General features: G+C 36.6%; 1 protein-coding gene across 1 annotated transcript in view; it reads left to right on the forward strand.

Moving 5' to 3' along the window:
* GAS2 (growth arrest specific 2) overlaps positions 1-25,866 on the forward strand; it is a gene marked incomplete at both ends in the record, with an annotated part of 107,328 nt that overhangs the window by 66,881 nt on the left and 14,581 nt on the right. The window contains 3 exons of the mRNA XM_083348591.1: positions 1,420-1,483; positions 4,782-4,926; positions 11,872-11,979. Of these exons, the coding sequence (XP_083204717.1) occupies positions 1,420-1,483; positions 4,782-4,926; positions 11,872-11,979 (317 nt within the window). The remainder of the gene's footprint in view (positions 1-1,419; positions 1,484-4,781; positions 4,927-11,871; positions 11,980-25,866) is intronic.

Genomic DNA, 25,866 nt, shown 5'->3' on the forward strand with positions numbered 1-25,866 from the left:
GTGTACCCAAGAGCAAATACATTTGAAAGTAATTATTTTCATGAATATGCCTGTATAACTTGCATCTTTAGTGCATTTTTATTTGTAACTACAACTGTCCCTGACATTTTGTCAAAGCCATAAGAAGATAATAATAAGGAGGATAAGAATAATGTAATTTAACTTCTAAAAAATCTGGCATTTCATAGATAGAAACAGTAATTCTAGTTCTACAAAATGCAAAACAGTAAGTATACATTTCTATAATAATAATTCTTCTCACCACTTGTTTTGTTCAACAGCATCTAATAGATAATCAGAAATGAGAAGTCTTGCTTTCATATATGGCATCACATTCTTAGCATAGCATGATTTTTTTTTAATGGTTGAATGTTGTCTACAGTATATTGTCCTATTTGCTTTAATAACAGTTTCACTGTTTGACATTGTTCATCATGAAATGAGATGTAGACAGATGGCTGTGACCAGATGCACAGAAACAAATTAATTTGCATCCACAAATGAACACTTTTGTAGGAACCAACTTTCACTTGTTCACATTCTCCCATTCTCACCTCTGTCATTTCTTGAATTGTTATATTGCTTTAAAAATTTGAACATTTTTTTTAAATATCCCCGCAGGATATTTCAGAATTAATTTATGTTAAGAGTATTTTAATATGTACTTAATTTATGTGCCCCATGTGAGTCAGTTTTCAAGGACTCTTCCCGTTTTGATCTTAGTAGGGTGATTGCTACCAACACATCAGATTCAAAGCTACCACATGGAATATCTATGAGAACCATATTAGTGATTTTTTTCCGTATGCAATTTGATAAAAGTTTAGCTGTCTGAACAAAACTTTTAAGTTTGCAAAACCAATTGTCTTTATACTTTGGGAACCAAAAAACCTAACTTTAAAATGGTCCTGTGCCAGACTAACCTATTTTAAACCCACTTTATTCTGCAAATTCCCTCCCTTATTTATGTAAAGATCTTATTAGTTCTGACCTGTTTAATGTACAGTATGTTTCAAAGAGTGACCAGTTGTATGTTTGTGATGTATAACTTTTTTTAAAAAAAAACCCTACATACATAAACATCTGGAAGGAAAAAAATGACTTATTCATTAATGAATCAATTTAGATCAATGTACTGAGGAACAGAGGTTCCTTAGTTCCTAAACTCAATTAATTTCTATGTATGCCTTTAATGAAGCCTGCATGTTTCACATCAGATGTCATCTTACAAGAGTTGTCTTCTTCTAAGACAGCATGTGCCATCCAGATTTTAATTTTTCAATAAACTGTTGTAGCCTTACTTTTATTTATCTATGTCAGCCATTCAATCCTGTAGTTTCAACATAGTACAAGCAAGTATCATTCAGTGCTTCAAATGCCTTCTCTGTAAACACTTTTTGTCTCCAATTTGCTTTACAGTCCTCCACAAGCAGCCCAGAGAAGTGTGCCTTTGTTTGCTTGAGCTTGGAAGGATTGCAGCCAGGTAGGCAAACTTATTTAAAGAATGAGCTAGCTGCTAGAATGTCACCCTTGGCAGCAGCAGAAACAGAGAAAATTAGTGGTTCAGTGCACTGTCAAACTAACATTTATACTAGTCTGGGTCAAGGCAAAGGTCCAACTATTACTACACATGGAGCATATTGGGGGCAGTTGTTCAAACAAAACAGTCAAGGTTTATTGAAAAAAAATGTGATAGAGCTTGTATGTCATCTTCAAAATGCTGGGGGAAAAACCCATCCTGAAAACAAATCCGTAATAGAGGACTGATTTTTCTATTACGCAGATTATTTGGTGTGTTCAAGTCAGAGTATTTGTTTCAGTAACTGGGATCTTTTTGCCTTGGGTCATTATTGTAAACAGTAATAGGATCATATATCTTTGCATCATCATCATGATCCTCTTTCTCATATGAACTGCCTTTTTTCAGTCTACTTCAGCGCAAGTAAAATAACGAGTTGAGATGACTTTTGACTTCTTTTGTGTTAAGGTAGTTAGCCTCAGATTAAAAAGAAATTTTGTTACAGTGCTAGCAGCAAAAATCAGGGAAATAGGAGTGGAAGCAGTGGGAATGGAAAGTAAGATATAAATAAACCTAACTTGATTTGTTAATGTTTCCAAAGTTTGAAAGAACACAAAGCAAAAATTTCAAATGTTGGACCATGGATGGTTACGCTGTTCCAGAGTGGATAGGGAAGTAATAAGAGTTCACACCATTATCTCAACAAATACCCAACCTTTGATATAAGACTTTGTAGGCTTGCCAGCTCCTGTGGGAGGCTGAAGTCTGGAAGTGCCATCAATATGCTGAGGGGGAAAGGGGGCCATTCCCATTGCTTTTAGTACTTCAAGTGAAAATATGTGACAGTAACAACAGCAGATAATAACCAACAATAGAAATACAAACAGACCAAAAGATAATGCTGTGAGGAAGGCAAAACCTATGTTTGCCAAGATAAATCATGAATGATGGTCTACCCACCTAAATATATAAAGTTCAGTAAAACGTAGATATAGTAAGATGGCTACATAAACCCATTGCACTAAAATAATTTATTTTTACATTTATAAACTGCTGTATTAAAGCTGCCATGCCTGACTGAGAAAGTCAGCTGTGGACAAAAATTGTCTTTCTGTTTGTGGCCATTGTCTCCATGATGAAAGAAAGTTCCCTACCCTTTTCACTAAAGGTATTTTATTTAATATTTCTCTCATATAGAGAACATGGAATTCCAAACAGAATGAAGGCATCCCATTCCACCCTCTTATAGAATGGGATACTTCTATCATATGGCATTTGCAGGGAACTCAAAAGGGAGGAAAAAGAATTCAAAGATGTCTCTTAGATCCATAGAGGGCAGTACTCTATTAGTTCTCAGAAGAAGGATATGAAGTGAGAAACTCACCCTACTCACACACTTTCCTTCCAGGTCCATTAGGCTTGCAAGATCCAGAATTTATAGTTAATTACTACTGAGTTGGACCTGATTCCTGGTGATGTATGGACACATGCCTTATGTCTTGACATTTATCTGACAATCTAGAACTCTTCCAGAGAAATATCCCTCATCCTGACTATCAGTTTTATTCTATACTCTCCCATCTTGGCAAATATAATAATCATCTGTTTTGTATTATGTGATCAAAATATGTGAGTTTCTACTTGCTTCAATCAGGCAGTAAATCTTAATTTCTTTGAGGACTGATTGATTAGTTCTTAAGATTCCATAATACTGTCTCCAAATCTAATTAGAAGGAATTTGTCCTCATTCTCCCATTGAAAAATCTATATCTTTAACGATTCTGATCTTTGCTATCACTGAAAGTTAATTTGCATCTCTCTTTGCATCACTTTAAGTTAAATTGCTCAATCTTGTCCACCTGACCTTTCCACTAAAAGTTACTATATAAAGCAGTTTATACTTTGCTGGCATTACTTTCAAGTGAATACAGTTTCTAATCCCACCATATTAATAATAATAATAAATTACAAGAAGAAAGAATTGATTAAGCAGAGTTGAATAAATCAAATTTTCCATATAAATTTAATCTTCATTTAATGTGTATCAAGATATAAGCATATGTAGATGCAGTACCATTTAATATAAGGGACTGGAACAAAAGAAAGGTAACAGCTAAGCCGGGGAGAAAACACTCTTAAGCCATTAAATAGGATATATTGCATTATAAGATGTTGAAGTGGAAGAGAAAATGAATTTGTATTCACTTGAAGAGCACAGAAGCTATGAGTAAGTGAATAGACAGGGTCCAGTGAGAATAATTTACAGCCTCTCAATATCTGCGTATCCGTACTAGATGCATTATTAAAAATCTGTGATCTGAAATTAGAAAAAGAAAAGCCAGTGAGGTAAATTTGACTTGGATCTGCACTGCATAACAAACAGCACTTAAATTTTTGTATTAGATGTGTATGAATTCTCTACAAATTAGAAAAAAAATATTCCCCGGTCTCATTGTCTTTTCTAATAGGTCACTGTCGTCTTTCCTGCTCCGGCATAATGGCTAGTAATTCTGAGCCTCAATATTTCTGGAAAATCTGAAAGGAGAAAATCTTCTTAAGGCTATGAATTGCTCCTTAATCTCATAAAGAATAGGAGTGTGCCCAATAGCTTTGTATAATGAAACAAGCCATGTTATGCAATAAATGCTGCAATGTATTAAGTTGTGCCTTTTGACCAAGGGTACTTCCCGGATGCCCAGTCATTAAAACTACAGATATTTCTTATTTCAATTTACTTGAATTATTCAAAGTGTTCTGACCATTTCAAATAATTTGGAAATTGGGAATAATTATAGTGACATTTGTTGGTGCAAACTGCTTTTCTCTACTGACCAGCTTGTCAAGCTGGTATTCACTTGACTTTATATCATGATCACATGCAACCAGTGAGAGCATTGTGGGGTCATAGGGAAAGGGCTCATCTCTAATGATGGAGGAATACAATTGTCTGGAAGAGACCTCTGTGAAGAACGACAATTCAGAAGCTCTATGTCAGTAAATTCAGGGCTGTGGAAATAAAATATAACGCTGTGCAAAATTAAATGGTAATGTTGATATAGCACGTAAGATTGTGTTAATACCAATGCAGTAGTTGCTTTTCCTCAGGTCTACCCTCATAACTAATACAGGTCTAAGGATTTATCTTAAGCAAGAATTTCTAATGTGATTATTAGAAGTTTGGTTTTTTCACAATTTTCAGCAACTGATGAAAATATTATGTAACTGATTAATAAATCCAGGGTTCAATCTGTACTTTTAAAAGGTTTGGCGTAGAGCCTTCTGGGTTGATAAAGCTGGAGAAAGAGATTGAACAAGAAGAGACACTTTCAACTCCTCTTCCTTCTCCTTCCCCTTCCCCAACAAAGTCGCCTGGCAAAAAGAGCACAGGAAAAATCCTGGATGATGCAGTAAGTTTGTTTTGTTATGCCTCCTACAGCCTTATTTTGTTATACCATTTTGAGCCTTATTTGTTACTGACTCCATGCTAATGGAAGAGAATGGAATGGAGGCATTGCCCAATTCCAAACTATCTCAGCGATGTACAAGGAAACCAAACAAAATACAAAATACAACACAATAAAATTATAAAAGAAAGGAAATAAGGAACAATAGGAAGAATATAGACATATTTTCTCACAGGATGCTAAAGGCTGATTTCTACCAATGATCATAACAATAAGATTCAGTAACTTGGTCATTCAAGGTATATATACAGATTCACTTTTCAAATAAGCTGAAATATAGATATTGGAGATGAGAGACATGGTAATAGGATTCTAGCTACTCTATTCATCCCAGATTCTCTTCAAATGCAAAAAAAGAGAGCAAGGGATCTACTGTATCAGTAGATAATGCAAGTAGATAAATAGGTACCATTTTGGTGGGAAGGTAACAGTGTTCTGGATATATTCATGTTGTCCACATGAACATGGAAATGTCTTCAGACAACACTGGCTCTCTCAGCTAAGAAACAGAGATAAATACAACTGCGCAGGAGAAACTTTCACCTTTTAAGATTTTGTTCATTATTTAATATTATTAACTAATTGACATTGAATCAGGCCTCTACACCACTGGACTATCTAGCCCAGGGGTGTCAAACTCAATTTCATTGAGGGCTGCATCAGCATTGTGGTGCCCTCGGGGGGCCGGGTGGGTATGGCCAGGGTGGGTGTGGCCTACTGGGTGGGCATGGCTAGAGTGTGTATGGCCTACTGGGTGGGCGTAGCCAGCTCTACATCATTCGCATCAAGGGTGCCTATGGGGGCCTGGGCAGGAGTGGAACAGATCTGGGGGTCTCTGGCAGAAGAAGGGTCTCTGGGCCAGGGCCAAGGCAGTGGGGGCCGTTCCCTGTTTCCAGGATGGCTTCACGGGCCACATGAAACCACTTCGCGGGCCGGATCCGGCCCCCGGGCCTTGTGTTTGACATGTCTGATCTAGCCCAATATTATTCTGTTGATGTCAGTGTGGGTTTGCATAGTATTTTACAGAGAATGAAGCAGGCGGTTCTGTGGAAGATTTAAAAAAGAGAAGCAGCAATAAAGCAGTTCCCCCAGCTAGTGGCATTCAAATGTGATAGACTTCATTGCTTATATGGGCTGGAGACATGAAGGCTTCCAATATAAGGCCAATATAACTAGTTAGGATCTCAAGAAATGTCTTCAATGTTCTTTTAAGGAGGCATTGAGTAGGATTTTAAAGGATATGATGTCTAATAGGTTGGTGTTCAGGTGTTCAATTTAGAACATTTAAATAACGAGGAATACTTTTTTGGGATGCTGAAGAGCTTTGAAAAATGGAAGGTGGAAAAGTAGAGGCAATTTATGTGGAGAGAGGAAGAGAGTCTGGGGTCATGCAGAGTCTTGAATAGAACAACTAAGAGCTTACGATAGATCCATATTTTGAATTTACCTGGCAGTGGTTTCAGGGTCTTAAGGTTTCCTCTTTTTCTTTTCATCTCTCTAAGTCAGACTTGAAACCTAGGACTTTCTTCGTGCAGCTAATTTGGGTATTTATCATAACAGAATATTACTTGCTTTTCAGTTCACAGGTCAGTGTTCTCTTGTACAAGCAGCACACAATAAGCCATGTTCTAGAGAACGAAGAGTTAAATGGGAAAGTAAGAATGACACTTTTAAAAGCACCTGTTTCTATGGTAACTCCTATATCGCAGGGTAGATGTGTAGCTACTCACCTGGGAATTACAAAGCACTCCTTGAAAGCCCCTGTGCCACTTAAGGGCTATAATAAACAGATGGAATTTGGTGTATAATTTGCTGAAATGCAAACTTGCTTAGGGTCAGCACTTTCCCCCCTTCCTGTGTCTTTAACTTTTCAAGTTCTTTCACTTGGGCTGTCAGAGAAGAATAGAGACAAGGTTTGTGCCTAGCAATGAAAAGCCATTGTTCTTGTAGGAGGGGAAAAAAGGAACGAGGGAAAACAAAAGAATACAAGGTAGCCTTTCCCAACTTATTGCCTGCTAAGAATTTGCAGTGTAAGTTCCATCACTTCTGCTAGCATGATTGTGCAGTCTCCAGGAGATAAAAATGAAACCCATCCTATCTAAAGAGTAACAGGTAGAAAGGTAGAGTTAATATAAGCAATGATTCTTATGGTCTCTATCATTCATAGAATAGCAGCTGAAGAAAACAAAAATAAAGTTACCCAGACATGTTTCTGGTATGCAGAAGTCCCTATTCCACATAAGTAGAATACAGGTAGTCCTTGACTTACAACCATTTGTTTAGTGACCATTTGAAGTTACAAACAGCACTGAAAAAAGTGACCGATTACCATTTCTCACATTTCCAATCGTTGCAACATGTCCATGGTTTAGGTGATCAAAATTTGGACAAAATTTGGCAATTGGCATGCATATAGGACGGTTGCAGCATCGTGGGGGACACATGATCTTCTTTTGAGACTCTGTCAAGCAAAGTCAATAGGGAAGCCAGATTCACTTAACAGCTTTGTTACTCACTTAACAACTGCAGTGATTCACTTAACAACTGTGGCAAGAAAGGTTGCAAAATGGGGCAAAACTATCTTGCTTTAGCAACATAAATTTTGGGCTCGATTGTGGTTGTAAGTCAAGAACTACTTTTATGTATATAACTTTAGCTGATCTGCTTCCCAGATCCAGCCACTTTTCACCATGGTTGCTACTGTATTATTTATTTTATGCTGCTTATATGGATTTTCAGTTTTGGAGCATGAGGTTAGGTGCAATATGTTTAGCCATTTACTTAGTCCTGCAGTCTGACTGAATAGGGTGGAGCTTACGTGATGTCTCAGGACATTCTCACACATCTGTCCCAAACATATCATTAATTTGGGCGTATAGTCAAGGCTATGGTCTTCCCAGTTGCAATGTATGGCAGTGAAAGCTGGACCATAAGAAAGGCTGAGCGCCAAAGAATTGAGGCCTTTGAACTCTGGTGCTGGAGAAGACTCCTGCGAGTTCCTTGGACTGCAAGGCGATCAAACCGGTCAGTCCTAGAGGAGATCAACCCTGACTGCTCTTTAGAAGGCCAGATCCTGAAGCTAAAACTCAAATACTTTGGCCACCTAATGAGAAGGAAGGACTCACTGGAGAAGAGCCTAGTGCTGGGAAAGATTGAGGGCAATAGAAGAAGGGGACGACAGAGAATGAGGTGGCTGGATGGAGTCACTGAAGCAGTAGGCGTGAGCTTAAATGGACTCCAGAAGATGGTAGAGGACAGGAAGGCCTGGAGGAACATTGTACATAGGGTCACGATGGGTCAGACACGACTTCGCAACTAACAACAACAACAACATTGAACTACTATACTATAGGTGATATTTTCTTTTGTTCCATTTACTATTTTTGGGACAATGACACTACAGGTTTCTTGAAAACCTCCTGCTTTTTTACAGCGTAGTTTTAATACATACATATATGTGTATGTGTATGTATATGTATGTATATATGTATGTGTGTGTGTATATGTATGTGTGTGTGTATGTATATGTATATGTATATGTAGGGCTTTTTTTCTCATAGAACGCTCAGAACGGAGTTCCGGCACCTTTTTTGGATGGAACCTTGCCATGTTTGTTAAGCAATGAATCATGGAAAGAAGGCCATTTAAACAAAAAAGAAGACTTTTCTTTATTCTCAGAGCAAATGAGGCCTAATGTCAACAGTTTTCTTTTGCAGATGAACTTGTTTGAAAAAGTCTGTGGACTTCATATTATAATTTTTTTTTCTGTAGACAGAGATGAGATTTTGAAAATAAATTGACACAAGATTAGCTTTAATGTTATGAAACGGCATCAGATTTATGTGCCTAACTTCCAGGAAATCATCAGTTTATAGTGCAAAATGCCACCTTTGCCATAATATACATTCACATTTTGGAGCCCCCTATATGGAGGAATACAGATGATGAATGCATTCATCACATTATAAAATTATATAACTGCTTCCTTGCTTGGCTAAAAGAAAATAAAGAAACCAGACAAAATGTACAAGAGTCAAGCAAATACGAAGAATCCAAGATGATAAAAAACCCGTCCCTCCCTGTGATAGCAGCAAGACCCCAGTTGAGTTAAGTTTAGGGCAAGTTTAGTTAAAGTGAAGTCATTGTTTATACTCGGCACATTTTCTGGCTGGTTAAAATGGAACTAATAAAATATGCAATAGAACATTTGTTTTGGTGACCTGCTTACATGGTTGATTGTATGACTGGCCGCAATTGAGAACAGATCACTGGATTAGCTCACCTTTAGTCTGATCCAATAAAGCTGCTTTTATTCTTATTATTTGAGAAATGCATTTGTGTTTTTTGTTTTTTTAAAAAAAGAATGCAAGAAAGTTTAAAACACTATCTTTCTTTAATACATTTTTTTAGCAACGTATTTATCTTGCTCTCCATCTTCCTTTACACGTTGTTGAGTTATGAACTAGATTTACAAAGGTCTCTAGAGTATTAAGCTGAAATGGATGAAATGTTGAGGAAATGCTCCTTCATTGCTTTATTTGACATGGACACATTGGATTAATTTTCATCATGGAACACTGCTTTATGTAGATATTATACATCTATGTGCCGATCAGCAGTAGTACGTGAATGTCAGATTAGAATTACTAAAACTTTTTGTTTGCTGTGAAGTTTCTGTTCTTTCAGTTCATTGGAAATTCTAGTTATACTAAATATTAGCACAGCTCAACAGTGTTTCACCTACTTGTGGTTTCTAAAATGGTAGAACACAACATATTGTGAATTTAATGCCCATTATTTTATATTGGACATCAATGGGAAGAATATGCAACACAAAATACTTAGACAATGTGGAAAGCTACCACTGGCAGTTTTTTTTATTCTGACACAGTTTTCATATTTAGTTTTTGAAACAGCTATTTTTGGATTATGTCCCAAAAAACTCAGCATCAATGCTTCCTTATCTAATGCTTAGATATAAAATTAAGTATAAAATTATGTGAAAAAGTATGTCTTCGTGCTGTATTTAAATGAAAAAAATGAGTTACTGCACTTTAATACTATAACATTACCACATTTATATAAAGGTAAAGGTAAAGGTTCCCCTGCACATGCGTGCTAGTTGTTTCTGACTCTAGGGGATGGTGCTCATCTCCGTTTCAAAGCCGAAGAGCCAGCGCTTGTCCGAGGATGTCTCCGTGGTCATGTGGCCGGCATGACTAGACGCCAAAGGCGCACGGAATGCTGTTACCTTCCTACCGTGGTGGTCCCTATTTTTCTACTTGCATTTTTATGTACTTTCGAACTGCTAGGTTGGCAGAAGCTGGGATGAGTAACAGGCGCTCACTCTGCTATGCGGCACTCGGGATTCGACCCGCCAAACTGCCGACCATCTGATCGACAAGCTCAGCGTCCTAACCCACTGAGCCACCGCATCCCTTCCACATCTATATACAGCTCTGATTCTCATGGATGCCTAACATGATAATGTTGTATATATATAGCAAAGCTGGGCAAATTCTATTCTTGGAGCTGCATGCAGAGTTCAGATATAAAGGCACTTTAAAAGACTTTGCTATGCTTCCCATCATGAGATGATCAACAGGATTACAAAAGAAACATTTGAATGAAATCATTAGTTGAATGATTTCTTCCTGAAATTAATGGCAGAAAGCCCAGCAGCCTGATGTCTGCTAGCCAGTTGGATCATCTGAGGTTCAAAACACACAATGTTCAGGAGAGTATTGAATTAATTATGAATACATACCTGTGTATGCGTCTCAGTGTGTATAAAGTTGCCATTGTGCACATGCATGCTTCCCATGTGTACATAAGTATTCCCCAACCCTTGAGGCTGAACAGGTTACCTTTTGAATTTCAATTAGTGGTAATTCAGTTTTAACCATTTAAACTAAGCATATAAAACCAGAGACATCCACAGAACAGAACCCCAGGACTTTTAGGACTTTCTCAAAATAATGAGCAGGAAGATCTTTGTCTCCATGTAGCAAATGTGATTTAGGACATTTTGAAATAATTCCAGAGGCAATATTTAATCAACTTCTATGAACACCTTCTACTGGAAAAACTTGAATTAAAATAACTAATTGCATGTGTTTTTTTTAAAAATCCACATTCCTGAACAAATGACCAGATCTCAAGAATACTGTTTATTATAAACATTAATAATACAGAATGTAACGACACATCATTTTTTGGACTGAAAGGCAGAGATGTAAATAATTTTTCATGTATTATTAGCAACAAAATTAGGGTAGTTAAAGTTCAGGGTTTGAGAAATCTGAAGGGAAGCTATTGAAAGGATGTAACAAGTTAAGTATTTCTCATTTTTGAATGCCACTTGGCCTCTTGTTCTAGATGAAAATTATGGAAGAAATCAAGATGTTAAGAAAGTAAGGGGAAATAATGTAATAAGATTATAGGGTACGAGATGAGACAATTCTAATTCACTTCCTGTTTGATAGCCCTCTTAGCTCTTTCCAGAAGGCCAATGGATGCATCAGACTAAAACGAGAGAGAGAGAGAGAGAGAGAGAGAGAGAGAGAGAGAGAGAGAGAGAGAGAAAGAGAGAGAGAGAGAGGGAGGGAGGAGAGAGAGACTTAATTCTTAACTCGCCTTGTAATAGGAACAAAGCAGAGTAATGGTATATTAACTATTTGTATCCAAAGAAGAGATCTTGTAACTTAGTGGGTACACCTATTGAAAGTCCTGTGTTGGGAAATGTAGGAATGTGAAGACTATAAATTCAGAGGATCTACAATTCAGCAAAGTCTGGAAATTAGTTCCATCTCTGACAGAGACTGGATATAATCTGAGATAATGGAAGAATAATGCAGAATATACATTAAAATTGTAACTTTTTTTTAGGTCAAACATATTTCTGAAGATCCGCCTTGTAAATGCCCTAGTAAATTTTGTGTGGAGCGCCTTTCACAGGGAAGGTACAGAGTTGGAGAGAAGATCCTTTTCATCAGGGTAAGAAAAAACTAGTATTTTTTTGTGAAGTGAAATATGGTAAGTAAGCAAATGAGTGAGAGAAATGTTTTGTGACCTGTGCTATTATAAAAAGATACGCAGGAGCATATAAAACAAGTCTACATTCATGTGCTCTGTCAGTGTTGAAGGGACTGCGAGCAGGATGTCATCTCAGAAGTCTTACTTATTGAACACTTGAATCCCCTCAGCCAAAATTTGTTGTCATACCCATCACAAGTCCCTCACTTGACACATCCACACCTGAAGCCCTTATAAACAGAAGAACACTGACACTGACATCCCCTAAACTCTCCTGAAGATGTTACCTAGCTTGGTAACAAAACCAAACTACAAGCTTGGAGATTGAACTTTTCCCCTCATCTTATATTTGAGCTGCAGATATTCGCTACTATTTCAAGATTTGTTCTCTCCATACAGTTCACTGAATTCCTCTTTCTCCCTTTTTCCTCATTCCTTCCTTCTCTCTGCATCCTTTAATCAGTCTTGGGGGGACCTTCAGGACCAATCTGTATTATTCATATGAAAAACAGTCTGAAATAATGCTCTAGTTCAGATTATATTCTCAATATTATATTCTCAATTGTGATTATCAAGATCTGCACACTTCTAGCCATATTTGCTTTTAGAACATTGTTTTCTCATCAAAAATCCCATAAGCAAACTGCTTATGTGTTGTTGACAAGAAAGTGACATAGACACATATGTGAAATCACCAAGCACTGAGCTCAGTTCAGGGGAACTCTTCTTTTACTTATTCATCCATTCATCTCTAATCCATTGTTGCAAGATATTCACTTCTTGATCTCACTATGCTTGTGCATAAAGATAAAGATGAATTTGAGCCAACACCTGATGACCACATGAATAAAACCTTATGGTTTTCTTGGCACTAGCTCAAAAGTGGTTTGACATTACATTCTTTTCCTTCCCTTCCTGCCTTTTTGAGTTTTCAGTGTACCCTACAGACTTGTAGTCTTCTAAACCAGGGGTTTACCACCTGTGGGTCGCAGCCCACTACCAGACCATTGCCTGCTAGCCACTGGGCTGCGGGAAAGGTTGGCCAACGTGCGCACATGTGTATGAGCACTCATACTCTCTTGCACTAGTACCGCTGCTATGCAAACGGGGCATCACACAGTGAAAATGGAGTGCCACGTGGCAAAACCGGGGCAGTGCTAGCACCCGTGCAGGAAAAATGGGGCGGTGGTAGTGAGTGTCACACGGGTGCTCGCACCGCCCCGTTTGCACTGCGGGTGCTCGTGGGCCTGTTTGTGTGCATGTACACGAGTGTAAAATGCTTCCCCTCCCTTTCCCTCCAGTCTGTCAACTGAGAAAGGTTGGAGACCTCTGTTCTAAATGTTATTTACCCTGCTTCTGAATGTGGACAAGTTGGTCAGCTTCTTCCTACTATGATGAGTATCTTCCATTTTTCACCTGATGGAAAATAAAAAATACTATTCTTTCCTCTTGGAAAATCTATCGAAGATTTATTGATTTTTAATATAATTATTACATTAATTAAATAAATAAGCAAATTAAATTTATTTAATTTGTTAATTACTGGAAGTAGCATCCTATAACAAGATAGGGATAGGTCAAATGTGAGAAATCAAATAATGCAGAGATTGGAACTATGGTAAAGGAAAACAGAGAATATACTGTAAATAATGAAAATAAAATGAATAAAGGCAAAACCATATTTTTAGGCTCCAGTTTCAAAGTATTTTTGATATGCTGTCTATGTCTATATGATGATAACTTCAGTAGTTTTTTAAGGACTCATGATTGCAGATTCCATTTCCCTTGTTTATTTGTGTTTTTATCTGTGTGTATGAATACATTTTAGGGATATACATGACACAGGGCTATGTATCTTGTCTGCCTGACAGTCAAAGGAAAAAATAATGAATTACTTTTCAAGTTTCATACTTGTGTAGTATTTCTGGAGTTTCGTGATTTTATGTTTAAACATGCCTCAGGCTTGTTTTGGTAATAAACATTGTAAGGAATGTAATTCATCTACTCTAGCAAATCCCAGGCTCAGATGGTAACATTTTCTTTGATTTCAATTTGTATGGATTTGTTGTAGTCTTCTGAAGACTACATGATCTTCAGAACAATTTGGAGCAAAACAAAGTGATATAAAAAAGACCAAAGATCAAACTAAAGTACAGGTACTAACAACACATTACAAATGGAGACAATGAATCTTACTAATAATAGCAATAATAAACCATTAAGTTATTAAGAGATACATTTTGAGATTAGGAAGAGGTCATAGCTCATTCACAGAACAAATATTATAGAGGCAAAAGTTTCATTTTAGGTAGGACAGTAGAAGAAATCCAAAGATTTATTTTCCATAGTCCTTTCATCTTCATATCTGAAAAAGAATAAGGATCCTGTCCCCATTTGCTAAAAATCCTGCTGGTGAGATTTATGAGGAGGTAGTCTACACAACCACATGAATGTCTCTATTAAGAAGGAGTTTTGATGCACATATAAAAGCTTCTACATGACTTGGACCTTGGTAATCCAAGATTTCAGTTCATGTAAAAGGATCACCTGGTGGAAACTACTTCTCAACTGCAGATAGTCATTCTGTTTCTAAAAGTTCATGGAGGTCTAAGTTGCAAATGAGTGTACCAGCTGCTTAATGCTTCTTGAAAGTGAAAACAGGCTATTGGAATGTTTTGTTGTTGTTGTAAGTTGCGAAGTCGTGTCTGACCCATCGCGACCCTATGGACAATGTTCCTCCAGGCCTTCCTGTCCTCTACCATCTTCTGGAGTCCATCTAAGCTCACGCCTACTGCTTCAGTGACTCCATTCAGCCACCTCATTCTCTGTCGTCCCCTTCTTCTATTGCCCTCAATCTTTCTCAGCATTAGGCTCTTCTCCAGTGAGTCCTTCCTTCTCATTAGGTGGCCAAAGTATTTGAGTTTTAGCTTCAGGATCTGGCCTTCTAAAGAGCAGTCAGGGTTGATCTCCTCTAGGACTGACCGGTTTGATCGCCTTGCAGTCCAAGGAACTTGCAGGAGTCTTCTCCAGCACCATAGTTCAAAGGCTTCAATTCTTTGGCGCTCAGCCTTTCTTATGGTCCAGCTTTCACTGCCATACATTGCAACTGGGAAGACCATAGCCTTGACTATACGCACTTTTGTTGACAGGGTGATGTCTCTGCTTTTTAGTGTGCTGTGTAGATTTGCCATGGCTTTCCTCCCAAGGAGCAAGCGTCTTTTAATTTCTTGGCTACAGTCCCCATCTGCAGTGATCTTGGAGCCCAGGAAAATAAAATCTGTCACTACCTCCATTTCTTCCCCATCTATTTGCCAGGAATTGAGAGGGCCAGATGCCATGATCTTGGTTTTCTTAATGTTTAGTTTCAACCCAAGTTTTGCACTCTCCTTCTTCACCCGCAACAAGAGGCTCTTTAGTTCTTCTTCACTTTCTGCCATTAGAGTGGTATCATCTGCATATCTTAGGTTGTTGATGTTTCTTCCGGCAATCTTAATTCCAACTTTTGATTCATCTAGCCCTGCCTTTCTCATGATGTTGGAATGTTAAGATCTATGTAATCTATGTAATCCTTAATTCTAAACTTACTTCATTTTCAATGGTAATTGAATTTTCCCATGCATTTTACTGTGAACCACAAGCAACTCTGAATGAAAATTTGTCACTGATGCTTTCCTTAGAAAACTGCTAGGAATCTATCCCTAGCATTAGATTTCAGCCATGACTTCCAGCAGACCTAACTCTAAAACTAACCCTAGTTTCATTTTCAATGCCAATGGGATTTTCCCATGTAATTTACTCTGGACCACAAACAACCCGAACAAAAAGCTTTCATTGACCCTTTCCTTAGAAAAGCGCTAAGAAACTATCCCTCTCATTAGATTTCAACCATGACTTCAAATAAACATAACCCTTACTCTAACCTTTACCCTAACCCTAGTTTCATTTCCATTGGCAATGGGATTTTCCCATGTAATTTACTGTGGACCACAAACAAGTCCAAAATAAAAGTTATCACTGGCAATTTCTTCAGATAATCACTAAGAATCGATCCATATCATAAGATTTCTGCCATGACCTCAAGCAGATCTAACCAGAGGTGGGATTCAGCCAGTTTGCACCATTTTGGCAGAACGGGTAGCTAATTTTTTGTTGCCCGGGCCCAGAAAGGACTTCCAGAAGCGGCATCCCCACAGAGAACTGGTTGTTCACATATTTGAATCCCACCACTGGATCTAACCCTAACAATAACCCTACTTTCATTTTCAATGCCAATTGGATTTTACTATGTTATTTACTCTGGACTACAAGCAACTCTGAATGAAAAGCTGTCACAGTTGCTTCCCTACAAAACAGACACACACACCAATAAACTCCGAAGACTAAAGGAACGCCAGAAACAAACCCCTCCTCTCCCACAGCAACACATGAAACAAACTGTGCACAACATCTCAGATAGGATTCTCACCAAAGCCGAAACCAACGTCCTGTCTAAAGGATTTAATTTTGCAGTCGCTCCCAAACACATTCCCACGGAAACCATTATATGCGGAGTCGAATCCAGCCTGACCAAAATTAACCCTGATGATGCCAACAAAATCAGACTCGAAGTTACCAACATCCTCTGCACCAGCAAACCACCCAAAAGCAACTTACCCAAAGAGGAACAGACAGCACTACTTAACCTAAAAAATGACACCAGCATAATCATTCTGCCAGCAGACAAAGGCAACGCCACGGTGGTAATGAACTCATCTGACTACCATACCAAATTATCCAACCTACTCCGAGACTCCACATACAAACTCCTCAAGACAGATCCCACCACCTACCTGGAAAAAACCACAAAATCAAAAATAAAAGCCACCCCCATCAGTGAAGAGATCCAGAAAACAATCATTCCCAGAGAAAAATCATCCAGATGTCCTAAGCTCTATGGTCTGCCCAAGATACACAAAGAAGGAACCCCACTCAGACCCATAGTCAGCTCCATAGGCTCACCTCTACAAAATCTAGCCAAATTTCTTGCCAAACAACTACAGCCTTATGCAAATTCCATCACCTCGCACGTACAAAACTCATTCCAATTCATAGAGATCATAAGTAAACTAAACTTACAGCCCTGTGACCTACTTGTGAGCTTCGATGTTATATCCCTCTTCACCCAAGTGCCAATCAAAGAAGCCTTGACAGCTATCCAAAATAAATACAACCCCCCAAAACACATCCTAGATCTGACCAACCACTGCCTATCTAACACATACTTCATCTACAATGGACAAAGATACAAACAAATGGAAGGAGCACCCATGGGATCACCCCTCTCACCTGTCATCGCAAACCTCTACATGGAACACTTTGAAACCCTCGCTCTAGAAAAATCCAACCACAAACCCAAACTCTGGCTCAGATACGTAGATGACACCTTCGTAATCTGGCCACACGGCAAAGAAAAACTGGATGACTTCCTCATACACCTCAATAGCCTACACCCCAAAATACAATTCACCATGGAAACAGAAGCTAACAATCAACTTCCCTTCCTTGATGTCTTAGTCTACAAGAAATCCAATGGCTCCCTAGGACACACTATCTACCATAAAAAAACACACACAAACTGCTATCTGAACGCACTCTCACACCACCACCCAGCACAGATCAACTCCGTAGCCAAGACACTCATCTCCAGAACAAAACACCTAGCTGACGAACAACACCTAAAAACCGAACTACACACTCTCACTAATGTACTAACAGCCAATGGATTCCAAAGAAACACGATTACCAAATTAATCCGAAGAGAGACACCCACAAAAACCCAAGACAGAGAACAAGAAAATGGCAAAGCCCTCCTCCCATACTTAAAAGGGACCACAGACAGAATCAGCAAGGTCCTCCAAAAACACAACATCAAAACAGCATTCTACACAGACAGAAAAATATCCACCATCCTAAGAAAACCCAAGGACATAATTGGGTTAGAAAACCAAGGAGTATACGAAATCCCATGCACCACCTGCCCCACCACATACATCGGACAGACCAACAGAAGAATAAGTGCACGCATTGAAGAGCACAAAAACTCAATCAGAAAGGGAGAACAAACTTCATCCCTGGTCCAACACTTTGAAGCCACGGGACATGAAATTGATTTTAAAAAAACCAAAACTATCGCCAAAATTGAACATTTTAACAACAGAATAATCAGAGAAGCCATTGAGATAGAAAAACGCCCCCACAGCATGAATACACGAGATGATACCTCTCGTCTACCAGCCATTTGGAAACCCGCCTTGATTGACAGACGAGGCCCAACCACCAAGAATGATACTGTATATATATATAAGCAGTCAGACAGCTACCCAAAGTTGGTTTTTAGATCTTTGATCCCAGAGAGATTTCCCAGCATAAAATAATAGTGAGCAGACAAAACAACAAATAAACTAGAGAATTTCTTCATGCTTTTTATACACACACACACACACTCACACACATACACATCTTATGTGTGTTCAAACATACACACAAATTGTGTGTGGAATTCCTCTTTCTCTCCTGTGTTATAACCAAAACATGTTGGATTCTGACCAGCTACTTTTCATCAATCTTGCTAAGAAAAGTGTTACAAATTTAGGAGGCAGTTTGGAGTGCAGTGTAGCTGTTTTAGGGCAATTGTTGACTGGGGAAGTTCATGTCCTTACTTGGTGCTTTTATCCATCAGTTTTACTTTTATCTTCTACAGGGCTTTGGCAGCGTGCTCTTGCATGCTATTGTCTCTTTCTGCACCTGTGTATTCAGATAGACTCTGTGTGTTTTATTAGACTGAGCATTCATCATCTAGTTCATTAAGCTCAATATCCATCATGATCACCAGGAAAGGTTATTTCCTGGGCATGCCTGCAAAAAGGTTCCATTGTCTTCAAATGGAGATTCTCCCAGGTTCAGCAAACCTTTCAATTTCTGCGGATCCAAAGTACCTTCCCATCAGGCTGTGCTTTGCTTTTCTTAGCAAATGAGAACTAGGTTAAGCTTCTAATAAACTTAACAATGACTGAGGTGACAGGACTTGTTGCTTTTGGCATTCTGAAAGCCGGATCTGGTGCAAATTGACAGGTCTGCATTACTGGAAAGGGATAATGTAAATCTGTGTTGAAGGTGTATAATGCTCTGAATTCTTTATGTAGCCACGCTAATCCCTATAATACAGAAACTAGGTACAGTAGATGGATTTCATATATGGGAGTTGCCTATGTATTTGTCATCAGCTTTATGAGTTCTGCTTTTGATTCTTTGAAAGTAATCTGGCCTCTCAGAATTAAATAGTGTGCCTTCCTGAAAATAAAGAGATGGAAACAAGCTTCATTCATTTAATTTATTTATTCCACTTTGCTACTGAAAATGCTTGAAAATGAATATCCTTGATGTAACTTTTTATAAATTATAGCACCAAACGTGTAATTTTTTGTATACCAGACACATGATTTGTATTTTTAACTAGCAGATTTTTAGAAGGATACAACCTGGGCAATGCCATGTCTGGGCACAAACACTGGAAATATATTTCTTGTGAATGGAGACATAATCATATCCCTCTATTATATATAAGCACAACTATGGACTAACACTTAAAACATCTTCAAGCCCATATTATAACTTTTTGTATTAATACGTTCCATAAATTATTAGATTATGTTCTATGTGCTTTAATAATTAGATTAATTCCTATTTAATTAGGATTAAAGTAAAAGATGTAGGGGGCAAGGATTAAGAGGAGAAACTACTTACATTGAAATTAGCAATAGTAATAGTTAAGTGTGAAGGTTTTTCAAATATAGAAATATATATATTATGGTTTTAAATTTACAACCTTTGAAATTTAAAACAAAATTCAACCATCGTGGTGTTTCTATAGTTTAATTCAATTTTTCCAACATTTATTAAAATATCTGAAATTTTCATCCAATTTTTGGAAAAAGCTGCGAATTTTAGCAGGTTTGTATAAAAAAAATGAAGTAAATAAAATTCTCACTCATGTATTTTCATCCTAGATGGTAAACAGCTGTTTGCCAGCATGGCAGAAGAAAACTCAAGGAATTGAACAGTATATGAATACATAGGAACATAAGTTGAAAATTCGAGAATTAAACATTCAAAACCTTTTACACAAATGGACACTTTAGTTAATTTTATTTTTCCACACATTTTAATTTTTAACAATTAAACTTGTTTTCACTCAGATGACATTTGGGGAATTGGATACATTTTTTTTATCAAAGGTAAAGATAATGAAACTTGCATTCCTAGGATGTTTTTAAACTGTATAATTTCATATTTTACCTTGATATATAGCAATATATTTTTACAATTTCAGAGATTTTAAACTCAAAATAAAAGATCTCTGTGTAATTCATGTTTGGATAAAAGCAGTACATTGTCCCGTAAATCAAAAGGAATGTTTATGAAAACCACATGTTATAGACTATTTTTTTATATAAAAGCAATGAAATTCTGGTATAGACAGGAAAGAAAGATGATATTTCATGTCTCATTTTGTTGGTTGGACGGTATTACATACATCATAACCTCTTAGTATTTCCTTCAACATCAACCAATTTGATATCAACTTCCCCCCCAACACATACTTAATCTTGATCAGTCTATTTACTTTACTACATGCTCCCCAGCCAACAATGTGTTTTAAATTTACAAAGCAAAAGGAGATTCTAAGAATCTCTTCAACAATTAAGACAGTAAACTCATCCAAGTTATTCTGTTGCCTTTTCTTGTTCAGATGAGGTATTTCTTGTTAAGAATCCCATAATTAGCTGCCGTTTTCCTCTGGAAACTGGCTGGTGAGGTATTAGTGATCTATGATCTATCATGAAACTCTCCTCTTTATACATTAATAAGCAGGAATATTTCAGAAGAAATAGTAAAATTGGCCCACTGTTTTCTCTTTCTGTCCAGTTGAATAACCACTGGATATTTTTTTCCCTTTTATTGCTCACTTGATTAATTAAACAATAAAAATTAATATGATTAAACAATAAGATTGTACACTTTATTATTTGGAAACTGCCTTCTGGTTTTATAAAGAGATCAATATTAGGTCTGCGCCCCTGTCCCTCCAGATAATTTGAGTACCATCATCCAAACCACTACGTCTTGTGTATATTTACATGTGCTCCCTGCAAATGACACTATCATTATAGTGAACATTTCTTTTTCAATATTATTCTAAAAAGCTTAGCGGAAAATTAGAGCATAATGTTATAGGGAGAAAGTACTGTAGCTATGTTTGTTTATCTTTTTGTTTTTTTAACACATGTGTGCATCAGAAAGTGTAAACAGAGCGTTCATGAAGTTAAGGGAATTTCTCCTTTTTAAAGTGCATTGTTTTAATGGCTCCTTGATTTATAGGATTGCCATTAGCAGAAATCTTTGACCATTTAGAGAACAAGATGTTGCAGACATTTATTCTGAAAGGACTCAATTACAGGACCACCCTCTGAAAATACTTCTAAAGATAGGGCATCTCAAAATTACATGCAATCTTTGCAAAGCGTTTCAAGGAGAGTTGGTAGTATGCTGCCATATTCCCAGTGATAGGGAACATTGCATTAATCTTTATCTTCTAGTAGAGATGCTCAGTGAGAGAGTTTTAGCCAAGGAAACCAGCTAAAACTGGGTCCTTGGGTTGGATCAAACTTGAACTGAATCACGATGATTAGTTTTGGATACAGAAGATATAAATGTCTCCAGGGGAGCAATGGATATGGTGATCAGGTTTTATGGAAAAAAGATTGAGAGAGTTGCATTACAATTAGCATATAAATAAAAAGGTGAAGAGATGGTCTCATTTCCATCTTCAAATATTGGAAAAGTTGTTATATAGCTGACAGGAACTGATCTGTAACAATATATAGAAAGGGAGAAAAAAGTTAATTAAATCTTAGAAGGCAAAAGCATTTCCAATAGATCTTTAATGTATTCTCCTCATTATTTTTTTCCAGCTAATACCACCTATCAGGATAGTATAGCAGTATGTTTGATTAAATAATACCATTTTACAATCAGTGTAAAATATTAAACATTTGAAAGTAAGTACAACAGCGAAGGTCTTACAGTGTTTTTCAGGGAAATTTATGAAACCAGTTATTTTACTTAGAAAATATAAAACAAAATTTAAAAATGATTCCAGGGATCAATTTCCAGGCTGAATTGCATTTCCAAATGATGAACCATTTCAAAAAAGCTGGTGATCAGGAAGGTTATTGCATAAGGTTCCTTTTTGGAATATTTCAAAATCTGGACATTAGTATTTAATATATTGTTTTACGTTATGTTTTCAAGGGAAACCAAGTTTGGAAAATGAACTCTCTGCTGGGAATAATTGAGTCTAACCACAAAAACAAAAATACAGGATAATAGTTTAGCAACAAAAAATGTGAATGTGAATGTTCACATTATATCATGTGTATTACTTTTTAAGATAAACAAAACTATGATATCATAAATATACTTCAATTTCTACCATGATGTATACTAAAATATCAGTTTCTTTAAAAATACTTCAAAGTAGCCTTTGTATTCTCTCTCAGAATTTTTAGAAAATTATATTTTTGCATTACATTTTTCTGTGTAAAAATGAGATTTTCATTCTACCCCATTCCTTTTCTCCCAGTATTTTTTTTAAGATGGGTAAGGTTAAAGGTTTCACATTAATTTATAATACGATAGTTGTTATTTTTACACTATGACTAAGTAAACATAGTATTTTACAGATAGTTACTGCAAAGATGTCCTAAAGGTGCTTTTTTCATGAGGCAACTGGACTTTCTTATTTTTCTTTGAAGATGTTTCGCTTCTCATCCAAGAAGCTTCTTCAACTCTGGCTGGCTGGTGGGGAATGGAAGGATTTATACCCATTGCCCATCATCTAGTCAGAGCTGAAGAAGCTTCTTGGATGAGAAATGAAACGTCTTCAAAGGAAAACAAGAAAGTCCAGTTGCCTCCTTGAAAAAAGCACCTTTGGGTCAGCCATGACCTGGATGACTGAGAATCTCCATAGACATACTGCAGAGATGTGGTTTCTATTATGAGAATTTACTTGTTATGGTGTAAATACTCCTAAATCCTAGAATGTCTGTTCTGAAGGAAAGGCAATCTAGAAAAACAACAACAACAAACCATAGAGACAGTTTGGTACAGTGGTTTAAGACTTCAAGATGCACTTAAGTTCTAGTCCTGCCTTAGACAGAAAATCAGTCACTCTCTCTCAGCCCTGGGAATATGAAAACAACGAGCCTGTTTTTAAAAATGTTAGCAAGAAAAATGAATGGGCATGTGCAAACAATTCCCAGGAATAAAGAAAAAGGTGAAGGGATATTTTTTTTAAAAAAAAACAACTTTTGGGGGGTGTTCCCTCTTGTGTTTTGTTAATGATATCTCATACTGAAAAAGAAGTCTCATATATGTGCATCCTCTCCAATCATTTTTGTTATGAGCAAGAATTTATGATAGACCAAGTGGTAATTTGATCTATGTTCTATATCATCACTGAAACACTAGGGAAAGAAAGATGGACTTTATTGCTTTCCCATTCAAATTTTTGTTCCCTTGGCACAAGTGTTGGCAACAGGCCCTTAATTTAAAAAATTAAGAAACATAGATAAAATGATCCATATTTTATGCATTATCCCTGTTCTCTCACGTGACTTGGCTTGAGCTTTTGGACATTTTATTATTTTCTTCTCTGTTGTTTATTCCACCCATAGCATTGCCTGAAATCTCATATAAATGTGACCAAATTCCCTGCATCAATCAATAAATAATTGAAGTTGGAATGAGAAAGTGACTCATTAAAATAAATATAGAAAGAAAGGTTTCTTTTCCATTTGGCTCATTACTAACAGTAATATGGTATTGGCATTATGAATTAATATGCAACAGTCTGTGTGTAATGATAAACACTAGGATTGTTTTTTAAAAAAGTTAAGTTCAGCTTCTTGTAACACCCAGAGTCTATTAGCAAAGTAAAATAGATAGCCTATAATAAACAAAGAAACTACATGGACACATGTAGGACCTGGGAAAGGCAGGTGTTTGATGTTGAATCATGTTTGAGGTATCATCCTGAGGTAAGTTGTTCCAAATAAAAGCTGCTACATTGACTGATGGTGATCTTGTCAATGTTGATGGACTTCTTATTAATTTGCCAACCTAACAATATTAAACACTCACTTAAAACTGATGGCCCCCTTTCTAAATCTAATTACCAAATGTAGTTCATATAAATAAGTGCGCATTTGCTAGTTGTCTCTAGCAATAAACACAACATTTTTGTCAGAGGTAAACAATTTTACTTTTTATATTTTGTTATGACTTTTGGTTGGTATTATACACAGAAAATTGTATCTGTTGTCTTTGATTCACTAGCTAGCTTTGCATTTTATGGTTAGAAAAAGATTCCTGATTTATGTATCCATAATGTGAATGAGCAGCACTATACTTGTAAGTTTAGATCTGAAAGCAAAAATGCACGAGGCTTGCAGTTTATTGTTTTTGTATGACTTGGATTTCATCCAGTTGACTTTATTTTTTTTCTTGACTGATTTTTTTAAGTTGTTTTTCAGAAACAACACTGCAATTGTTCAGACTAATTTCTTGTTTTGTGAAGGCAGTTACTTGTTATGTCATGTCACTTGCCATGATTTACTAAGAGGAGAGGAAAAGACTCATATAACATTTTGAGACATGTATTAAAAAAAAGCCTGTTTCTCAGTTTCCTTCCCCTCCTCCTCTTTCTCCAGGGTATATGATTATAGCAAGCCAAAAAGTGATATCATGCCTTGTTCATGCAGAAAGTGTACATTAGTCCCCAATTCTCTCTGGAGCATACGTGATACCTGTTATTTATTCATTTTATTTATTTGATGTTGCTGGTTTTAATAATTTTAGACTGAATGAAACATACCCATTAACAGATGAATAATCGTGATCAAAATAAGAAATCTTCCAAAGCTGAAGCCTTTCTTAATTGATGTCTAAGAGTTAGATTCTCAAGGAATATTTTTAACTATAACTACTCCTAGATAGACATTAGTTTTATATAAAATAAACTTGCCTGTCCTTCATTCAAACCATATATCATGTGACTCTTTAGTTGAAGCTATTCAGCTACCTTCAAGACATATGGGATGAACTATTTGCTTTTGTATTTTCACATTTTATGTTATAAATGAATAAAACTAATAAAAAGATATGTGAGATGAAAGCAAAGATCAACAAAGGCACCTATTGAAGCTAAAATTAAAATGCATTACAACAATGAGATGCTAATTCCAAACTCTTTAGAACGAACTTTAGTATGGATAGTCATGGTTCAAGGAAATTCTATTTTTAAAATGATTGAGATAAAATTCTGGAGAATTTCTATTGTTAGTAATTAGTATTTTCCCCCCTTACAAGGTTATCAAAGTCCATTTTTTCTGAGATATTTATTAATATCTCATAGTTTATTATATATAGTTTATCTCTTATCACCTAAATAAAACAGGCCTGTTTAGGAAGAAGATAAAAATAACTAGGTCTAAAAAAAAGAAAGGGGTTTAGTAGAAAGCCAAAGGTTAAAGAGATTTGCACAGAAAAGAATAGGACTCAAAAATATTCAAATGGAAAGTACATTGTGACATTTTCATTTTGTATTCAGTAATGGAAGAAGCACCCTGCCTATGAGGTTTAGTTCTAAAGGTTTAATAAATAAATATAAATCCTGAAATCTGAGCAGTCACTATGGGTTTCATTTCTCTCCTCCCCCCAAGTTTTGTGTTACTCATAATAACACATAAA

This window comes from Vipera ursinii (genome assembly GCF_947247035.1).
Source record: "Vipera ursinii genome assembly, chromosome: 1".
NCBI lineage: Eukaryota > Metazoa > Chordata > Lepidosauria > Squamata > Viperidae > Vipera > Vipera ursinii.